Source organism: Lagenorhynchus albirostris, chromosome 1 (assembly GCF_949774975.1).
Source record: "Lagenorhynchus albirostris chromosome 1, mLagAlb1.1, whole genome shotgun sequence".
Taxonomy (NCBI): Eukaryota; Metazoa; Chordata; class Mammalia; order Artiodactyla; family Delphinidae; genus Lagenorhynchus; species Lagenorhynchus albirostris.
The window spans coordinates 162,417,797-162,428,028 of record NC_083095.1 but is presented as its reverse complement, the minus strand read 5'-3'; the positions used below and the strand labels follow the sequence as shown (position 1 = coordinate 162,428,028).

General features: G+C 44.2%; 1 protein-coding gene across 2 annotated transcripts; it reads right to left on the bottom strand.

Moving 5' to 3' along the window:
* Window positions 1-428: 428 nt before the first annotated feature.
* Window positions 429-6,763, bottom strand: C1H15orf40 (chromosome 1 C15orf40 homolog). Of its 2 annotated transcripts, none has more exons than XM_060157618.1 (4): window positions 6,697-6,763; window positions 5,338-5,464; window positions 2,851-2,978; window positions 429-1,497 (listed from the first exon to the last, which is right to left on the bottom strand). In XM_060157618.1, exons 1-4 carry the CDS (start codon window positions 6,715-6,717, stop codon window positions 1,402-1,404), a joined length of 372 nt encoding a protein of 123 aa, XP_060013601.1. In that variant the 5' UTR covers window positions 6,718-6,763; the 3' UTR covers window positions 429-1,401. The 2 variants fall into 2 exon arrangements, with proteins under 2 accessions (XP_060013601.1, XP_060013592.1); XM_060157609.1 differs by having other exon boundaries at window positions 6,604-6,761.
* Window positions 6,764-10,232: the final 3,469 nt, after the last annotated feature.

Genomic DNA, 10,232 nt, shown 5'->3' with positions numbered 1-10,232 from the left:
TCATGTAAAAAGCACAAGTAAAATGCCTGTAGAGCACACACCAGAACAATGCTGAAAAAAAGAGAAAAGGTTCCGAAGCCAAGACCACGTAAAACAGAAGCACATTTGGAGGCAATGTGGCATAATGGCTTTGAAGAGAAGGCAGATGGGCGTAACCCATGCTCTGCCCTTCACGTTTACTCTGATCTTGGATGAGCCACCTAACTTTGGTTGTCCTCGGCTCCTCTCAACAGAGTAAGCTGAACTAGATGAGTGGCTCCCAGTTCTTTTACCATCCGTAATTTTTATTATTGGTCCTTTTGGTGGATTTTAACAGATTTTTCTCATGTGCTTAGACAAAGTACACAACTGCAGATCGGCTCTTCTATCAGCAAAGGTAATCGGGTTAACTTATTCACCTTAACAAATTACTATAATTTGATTGAACATTTAAAAGCAAGATATTTATTATTAGCTTTTGAAGTTCAATATAGATATGACTTCTGATAGGTTTTTACAAATACTGAAAATAGCTTCCAGATCTTCTATCTTCTTTTGAGGATCTTAGGAGATTCATAAGAACTACCAGATTTGATGACTGCAGTTACCATCCAAGGAGGAAGAAAATTCAGTGACTTCTCAAAAATGAAAATTAACATTAAATTACAAGTCTTTTTTTTTTTTTGGCTGCGTCTTGCGTGGCTTGCGGAATCTTAGTTCCCCAACCAGGGATTGAACCGGGGCCCTGGCAGTGAAAGCGCCGAGTCGTAACCACTGGACTGCCAGGGAATTCCCTAAATTACAAGTCTTGATTATTCTTATTTACTTTCTAACAAAATGGTCAACAGAATTTTTAAAAAACACAGAAAAAAATTTTGCATTTTACATAATACATAATCATTTTAAAATACAAAGTGACACTATGAAGCAGTGACAGGTCTTCCTCTGTCACTTGTAAACTGGATTAGAAGGCCATCCCCAGAATTCCAGTAGTGCTGTGGAAATATTTTAATTTACAATTGGGATAAACTGCATTCAACTGGAAGCCAAGCGATCTAGGTTCTAGTTGCCATCTTGCACCATGTGATCCTGAATACACTCAAATTCTGGACATCAGAAGCCCCATGACGAAATGAAAGGGGCTCAATCAGGTCATCTTAAATATCCTTTCCAGCTCTGTTATTTTGTAACACCATGAAATCAGAGTAACATGTCCCAAGCTGTTTGGGATCAGGGATTTTAGAACCTAAATTCAACATAACAGTACTTTTAACCTTCATACTTTTTTTGTGTGTCCTGTTCTTAATTAAATATATGTGTATTTCCACATTCTGTGTCTTTAAATATATTTTCCTTTTTAACAGTCTTTTCAGCATTAGCAATAAAAAAGTTTCTCAAGGGTGTACTTTTCATTTCTTGCTTTTATTTTTTTTCAACTTGCTTTTGCAGTTTCTCCAAGATCTCTTCCGGAGTTGTGGAGGCCAAAAGCTTTACCACTTTTTCACGAGATTTACCACCCTTGACCAAAAGGAAAAAACAGTGTCAGGATAACACACTAAACCTTCTAATGCTATTAAGAGGCAGCAGACCTCAGTTGCTGAGGGGTTGTTACAAGTAGGCTGGTGTTTTCCTGACAGCTTAGTGCCCACTTTCTCCTAGCCATTTCTGGTCTAACCAAAGGCTGTCTCTTCGATTCCACCTTACTACAATATTTTTACAACTCTCCAGAGTTTTTAACCTTCATACATCAATTTCTGTAATAATAAAAGCTAGGCATTAAATTTTCAAAATGAATATGGAATCCAGATGTACAATATTCTGGTTTCAAGTAATACTTTTGTTTAAATTATTTTTTAAATTACCAAAACAAATATTGCAATTTTATATAAACTTTGTATAAAAATAATTCCAAATGTAAAACAAATTGGTATTCTCTATACCGTTACACATTTCTGAAAATTCCGAACAAAAAGCAACCACATATCCAAGTGCTATGATTCCACAACTGCTTAAGACAACTATAAAAAGGTAAACACCCTTTAAAGAAGGTAAATTTTGAGCAGGTATTTATCTAAATGGGTAGAAGCTGCACAGGTGGAAGAGTGGGGAGTCCCTTTCAGGCAAATGCCAGAGCACGTGTGCTGGAGAAAATCCGAAATGACCTGCCGCAGGGGCGACGGTGAGGGAATGGCCTGATCAGATGGACGTTTAGGTACAGCCTACTAACCAATGACTCTGAGTGCCCGCTGGATCCTGGGTAGGAGCTACAGAGTATAGTATAGCAGTGGAAAACAAATAGAGCTTTAAGAAGTATAAACACGAGTGGGTCTTACTCCTACAGATTCTATTTCAGTTAAGTCTGGGGTGATGCCCAGGAACCTCTGTTCTAGAAATCATTTCCAGGTGATTTTGATATCCACCCCTAGTGCAAATCCATGGTATTAATGACTTCACATGAGTCCTCTCTCTTCCTAATAAGCTTCTAGTGAGCAAGGATAACACGGGGGACCAGGTATGCTTGATGAACTCACTAATGGAGATGACAAGAGGAACCATTTTAGATTTTTCTAGTATGGTGATGACTTGAGGGAAAAGACAAGCAAGATTAATCTGACAGAGCAGGTACAGGAATGAACTTACGAGAAAATGCTGGAAATGATGGCAATTAAGGAATACAAGTATAGCGTTTGCACAGTCTGAAGGAGTGAGGCATTAGGAGTGAAGATTAGGAAGAATTCACAGATTTTAGTGATTAAATGATTATGAGCATTAAAAACAACTGGTTTTTCAATTATTTGGAAAAGAAAAAAATTGGTATTTTATAAGTAATGACTGATGTACTCAAAGATGTTGAGAGAGAGAGAGACCTACCTTATCCAAAACCACATCACTCTTCCTGAGTTCTAAGACTTTGGAAAGATACCAACAAAGCTCAGCGTTAGCCTCTCCTTCTGTCGGAGGTGCTGCAATAGCTACACTCACAGCCTCGGCTGTCAAATCTGCAATGAAAACAGTGTGGACTTGATCCTCATGGAGTTCTTTTTCTTCACGCAGTGAGCATATTTTGTAAAAGTGTTTGCATTTGTCTGGCATGTTGTAGGTTTTCAATTAATAACTGCTGAATGAAGAATGATTAATCACAGTTAAGGGAACCTAAACATAAATATGCCTCTACCATTACAGAAATCCAAAGAAAGCTGATTTTTACCCCACCCCACCCCACCCCACCCTGCTGACCAAAATGGGCCTACAGAGTCCTGGGCAATAACCTGGATTTAGGAGCTGGAAACTGCACTTGGTCTAACAGGAAGAGCCCAGGCAGGGAGTCAGCGGAGCTGGGCTTTAGCCCCGCAATGTCACGGAGGAAGTGGATTAACCAGGCAGCTCACGAAACTGTAGAGGGTTGTTCAGGGTCTCATCAGGAAAATGGGAGCACTGGATTAGATTCACCTCTTATGTGAAATGTCTCTTTGATATTTTTAAAATGTAGTTTTTAGGGCTTCCCTGGTGGTGCAGTGGTTGAGAGTCTGCCTGCCGATGCAGGGAACACGGGTTCATGCCCCGGTCCGGGAGGATCCCACATGCCACGGAGCGGCTGGGCCTGTGAGCCATGGCCGCTGAGCCTGCACGTCCGGAGCCTGTGCTCCGCAACGGGAGAGGCCACAACAGGGAGAGGCCCGCGTACCGCAAAAAAAAAAAAAATAGTAGTATTTAGTTAGCATCTACACAGCGCTTACATACACTAATTTTAAGGGCACACAAACATGTTTTAAGGGCTTTACAAATATTAACTTGTTTATTCCCATAATTTTATGAAGATATTAATACCTTTATTATCTCCATTTTACAAACGAGGAAATTGGAACCGAGAAGTAATGTGTCCAAGGTCACATGGCTAGAAAGTGGCATTGTGATTCACAAATAAATTTGAATTCATGCTTTGAAATCCAGGGACAATGAACACTGCTTTTTGAAGAGTGGTCCAGACTCCCTCATCAATACAGCCTTTATAAAGAGCAATGTGTCTGCAATCCTCCACTGTTATTTCTGAGAGAGAAGTATACACTCAAAGCAGTTTGCAAATGAGCTTGAGCTGGTCCTGCATCTGGGGTTACTTAGGCATTTCCACACGCTTACATCTTGCCTGTGTAAACACGGCTACAGAATCCACAGGAATGAGATGGTAGAACAACCTTCCTCCTAGCCTGTCACTGATTCTATGATGCACAGTTTTTCACATTTTAATATCTTTGAAATCCTGATGTATCATAATAAATGGAAAAGAAAGTGTTTAGTTGATGTGGATTTTGTCTTACTGGTACATAAAGTACTTCTGCACCTTATACATAGAGGATGGCCAGTTAGATCTGATGAAACATGGTATTCCAACAGCAGTGTCCACAGTGACTACTTAGAAAATGCTGGCCAAGGAGGGTACAGCCAACAAATAGCCAAGCTAACATGGCCATCAACACAAACCGGGCCTAGCACCCCAATTTTGAGGTCTTGTTTTAAAAATATTTTAAAAATTGGAATACAGAGCTTTAGCTTTAGTGGGTGAAAAAGACCGTCAGGATAACTCAGATCAAACTTTTTTCCCAATCAGAAGCCTCCCCACCCCACCCAATCTCTCCTGAAGCCCCAGCATTTAAAACAAATGTAAACAGTCCTGTCTGCCAACCTCCCCTTTGCCCACCGCAGATTCTTGAGGCACCTTTTGGACTCCAGGGAATAGCTTAAAAGCTTCTAACTATCTCATCTGACAGATGAAAGAACTGGGCCCAGGAATATCCTGTAGAGTTTTGATTTGAAATAAGCTCACACAGGTGTTGATGATCAGGTTCACAGATCTGAGGTTTTCTCTCCCTCCTTGGACCAATGGTCATTTAAAAAATCAACCAAAACATCTTTCTCTGGCCAATGTTTCCACTTTTGGAATAGGACAAACTAAGAATCATCTAGGCTACACGTTTCTATCTATGTTCTTTCTAAAATACCTTTTTAAATTTTGAGGTATAATTGACACATAACAGGTGTACAACATAACGATTCGCAGTTTGTATTTTGAATTGATCACCACAGTAAATCCTGGTTCATAAAATACCGTATTAAAAAGGACAATACACAATGGTTTTTTCATCTAACTTGGTATGCTTTAAATACGGTATATTTGGTTTTAAACACTAGATTACACCTTTACATTAGAATCCAGAATTTAAAAATGGAGAAGCCTCTAACTGCAGGTGTGAAAAATATACTTGACCACACAGGATGAACTTCCAGCAAGCCAAGGCAAAGGGAGGATGGAGAGGAGACAAGTGGTTCATACAAGATTCCCACCCCAGTGGCCAGGTATACCTGTCACAGCATTTTGTTTGGAACCAGGTTTGGCATGGATGGCTATGGTGACACAACCTTTGGGATCAACGGCCACAGGACCTGAGGGAGGAACTGGTCTCTCTGCTTCCTTGCTCTGGCTTTTACCCTAAAACGACAACAACAATCACACTACAACTTTACGGTTACAAAATACTTTCCCACACATTTGATCTTTCCATGATTCCTTTTCACCCTTAACCAAGACAAACTAGGCTAATGGGTCACGTCCAGGGAGTTCTGGCCACCCAGAATGGTCTTCCAGCAGCCTTCATGGCTCAAATCAATTCTTCCACGAAGCCTTCCCATCAACCCCACAAAGTGCTTTTTTCCTGCCTTGGAAAACCTGACTTAGAACTGGTTCCTACTGTCGGCTTTGTATTTCCCATTCCTCAGGGAGCAGCGATTATTCATCTTTGTATCTCAAGCAGCACAAGTTAACAAACGTTTGTGAACAACTATGGCTGGACGGTGTATATCCATGTGTTCTGGGGGGAAGGGGAGGAGGAAGGAACAACAGTGGTATTTACAGGACTACTGTGTGCCAGAAGCTGTACTCGGAACTTTCCATTTAACAAGCATGAACTGCGCACCAAGGCAGTATGTAGGCAAAGGAGATGTAAAGATGAATAAGGACACATGGAGCTCAAGGAGCTAGGACTGCAGCGAGAGAAAAAGAACAAATAATCACTCTAATACACTGTGCTAGGAGCGCCGACCACACACGCACAGGGCATCACGGCGCAGAGAAAGGGAAGGCAGTCCCGCCTTGGGACACTGGGGAAGCTCCCGGCAGGAGGCAGTCTTAGAGCCGGGTCTTAGGAACCGATTGGAGTCAGTCCTGCAGAGACGGTGGAAGGGAAGTGTGGGAGTGGTGCATTCTTGATGGAGGGGTGCGAAGACCAGCCAAGGAAAGGAGACAGAACGCTAACTAGAGCCTCCGAGGGAAGCACAGGCCGCACGGCGCTGCCGGAACACGAAGCGCGAGCCTGGGAGTGTGGGAGCAAGGCCGGCGGGGTCGGCAGCCACAGCTCAGGAACAGCCTCGCGCGCCGCCGGCCCGGGCCCTCCGACTTCCCCGGTGGGCGGCAGCGCAGCCGGGAAAGACGGGGAGCGGGAGGCCCGAAACTCAGAGACAACAAGCAGTTGGCGGAGCTTCTACCCACCCACGGGTCCCGCTTCTCTCCCGCGCTCCTCAACCAGCATTCCTGCGGCCCACCCTCCAACTGCCAAGGGACTTGCCACTGGCCTTGTTCACTGCACCAGCTTTCTTAGGCATCTCGGTGCCCACAGGGAGCCGGGCAGCAGCCCGAGCACCAGGTCCCGTCCCCAGCTGCCTCACCCCGCAGCCGAGCCGCAGCATCCACGCCAAGGAGGCGGCAAGAAAGGCGGCCCGACGCCGGAAGAGCCCTCTGCACCTGCGCACGCAGCGGGCGGGAGCGGCTTCTCTGGCCTGCGCCTCTGCTGTGGCACGAGGGCGACACCTTCCGGCTGGCGGGAGCAAGACCCCTCGTTCTTCCCGGACCTACGCGGGACCCTCGCCACCTAGAAAAGCGGCTCAGGAGACCGAGAGATGGGGAGCTGGGCTCTGGTCGAGTCGTGACCACCCCCAACCCCCTCTGGTCTTGTTTCCTCATGGGAAGAAGGGATTGGAGTGAGCGGCAAAAAGCGCACAGGGCCAGGTGTCTTCTCGCTGCTGCAGCCAACCAGCAGGTGCAGAGCTCCACGCTGCTTCCTATGGCCCTTAAGTGGATGTAGAGTATCCTGCTGCTTTAGCCTTTGGGTACCTTCCGTGTACTGATGGAGCATCTACCTTGTGCCAGGCGCTGAGGATGCCACAGTGTAAAAGGAGAGGAAATATATTCTGATGTGCGAAGTGGCAAAAGATGAAACTGAAGAAGGCGGAGGCAAGATCAGAGTCATTGAAGGGTTTGAAGCAAAGGATTGGTAGAGTCACATTTGTTGTGATTAGAAAGATCACTGGCTGCAATGTGGCCAATAGAGGAATACAGGTAGGGAGACCTGCCTCTTAAATGGAAGATGGTAGCCTGAACCAGAGTAGTAGCAGTGGGAATGGAGAACTGAGAGCTGATCATTTCAAGCATACTCAAGAACTAGAATGATCGGAGCTTGGGGAATGACTGGATGTGGGAATGAGAGTGAAGTCAGGGAAGATGCCCAGGATTGGGGCCCGAGGAGCAGGTTTGGGAGTCTGAGGTGAGTTGTTCAGTCCAGGACATAATGAGTTTGAGATAGCTGTGGGACACTAGGGGGTAACTGAATGTCTGTAACTGAAGCTTGAGAGATCTGGACTGATGATGGATTCTGGAGCCCTCTGAAAATAGATGGTAATTGAAGCCATGCACGTGGATGAGATAAAGACTCAGAGAGTGTGCAGAGCATGAGGGCCCAGGACAGAACCCTAAGAAAATGTAGAGAGAAGGCACCAAATGACATTGGCCAGATGTAGGAGTACGTAGCAGCCAAGAAAGGGTACTTCAAGAGGGAGTAGTCAACAGGGAGTAGTGCCACAGAGAAGGCATGTAAAACAGAAATGAGCGGTGTTAGTGACCTGGGTGCTAGCAGTTTCAGTGCAGAAGAGGAAAGAGATATGTGTAGAAAATAATTCGATTTCACTGTGAAGGAGTAACTGGTATTGGAGGAGCACATGACGTTAAGATGTTTTTTCTTTTTTAAACTGGAATGAGAATTAACCACATTTGAATATTCATAGGAATAAGCCAAGAGAGGAGACGTTACAACAGAGGGAGGAGGTGGGGTTCTGAGCACAGGTGGAGACTGACCTGTCTACAAGAAGCCTTACTCAGACACTCCTTCCTTCACAAGAGAAGGAAAAGTTTAGGTGCACATGTAGCTGTGTGTATAGGTTTGATGCGAAGAGCTGGAGTTCCTTCATTAGCTGAAGGAGAGGAGGTGTTGAAGATGTGAGGAGAGTGGAACAGATTTAAATACTCTGGAGAATGTCAAAGAGCTAACTGTTGAAACTCACTCTGCAACACTGATGGTCTAGCTGAACTTGGAGACCATGAAATCATCATGACCCCAGTCTTGTACAGTTATATCATTTTTAAATGCCAGGAAGTTGAAGATAAGGCAGACAACTGGTTTCATCCAGGTGGGTATGAGAGGGTTGAGGGTTACTGAAATGGTTAATGGTGATCAAAGATCAAAAGTGGAGAAGCAAAAAAACCAAAAGGTTGAAGGTGGAGTCTACTAGAGTAGGGAAGGAAGAGGGTTGACAGAAAGGACGGAGAGGTCAAGGGAATGGCAGTCTTGAGGTGCAAGGACACATGTATGGGAGTGTGTGTGAGAGCTGAAGAGGCATCGAAGGTTGTGGTCAGAGTGTAATGTCTGAACTTACCATTTCAGAGGTAGTGCGAGTCCATATGACAAGGTACATGGTGTGGTCATGAGCAGGAGTGATTGACATGAAATGGTGAAGGTTACTGGAGGTTAGGAAGAAAATGGAAAGCTAGGTTTGGCTGGGTTGTCCACCCACTTGGATACTGAGGCCACTCAGTGTGAAGGCTTTGGTAGAAGTGAACCAGGTGTTAAACCAAAGCCATATTTTCTTTGTTTGAAATCAGTTAAGAATTGGGGCACAAAAGCTGAATCAGCATTATATAGAATTAGTTTGGGGTGAAGTCATGACAGCCTCAGTTAAAGCTTTGACAGTTTAGATGGAAATAAAGGGGCCACTTGCAATCGTGGATTACTATGTTATCTGGCAGTTGACTAGATGAGCGAAGGCAGAGAGAGGGAAGAGGTGCCCTGCAAGGACCATTCAGGCTTTCCCAAAGGTCACTCAGGAGTGGGGGGTGGAGAAGGGGGAGGGGAAAAGCCATCAGCTCCATTTGCCACCCAAACTGTACATCTGTTGTTGCTGCGGCCCCGAATCTTTGCCTCTGGAAAGGAAAGAGTTGGAAAAAATACTGCCCCATGGTAAAAAAAAAAAAAAAAAAAAGGGCCTATGATCCAAATGGCAGAAAACCCATTATAAATGTTTATACTGGTTCCTATTTTCTTTTACATTTCTTTCAGGTTTTAGTAAAGTTCAATTTAGAAACTCTCTTATCTTAGCCTTTGCTAATGGAGAAGATGGAGTTTTTAAGTGTGCAAACTCGGCAAAAGACTAAATGAGCCATGTAGCTCTTGGGGCTGGGATTACTATAGCACCGTCCTCTCTTATGAATGATGCATTGTCTAATTCAAGGGACAATTTTCAGGTTTTGAATCTGGATAACTAGAACAGGGAAGCAAAAAGGAGGAGACTGAAGGAGACAGGACTTGAAAGGGAACAATTTTTTGTCTAAAACATATTGCATTTAACATACTGCATTTGAAGACCTGGCTCTCTCTAATGCCCTATAAAGTTGTCTGTTTCCCGATAAATTTTTTTCTTGCAAATTAAAAGTACTGCTTATGTGGGCCTTAAAGAAGCAACACTTTGGGGGCTTCCCCGGTCTGGGAAGATCCCACATGCCGCAGAGCGGCTGGGCCCGTGAGCCATGGCCGCTGAGCCTGCGCGTCCGGAGCCTGTGCTCCGCCAACGGGAGAGGCCACAACAGTGAGAGGCCTGCGTACCACAAAAAAAAAAAAAAAGAACGAACACTTTGATAATGCAAACAAATAATCACAATTTGTTGGGTAGATACTGGAGTAATCACTCTTTTAAAAAATAGAAATTGCTTATATTCTACAGTAAACACAGATTAGCCAAGTATCTTTTTGGGTCTCACTATAAGGTTTGAGAACGGTGGCATTTTGGGATCCAGCAAAATAATATTTTCCCGCTTTGTAGCTTGGGAGATAGATCTGGGTTTAAATTCTGCTTACAACCACTTGACCTTTTAAAAC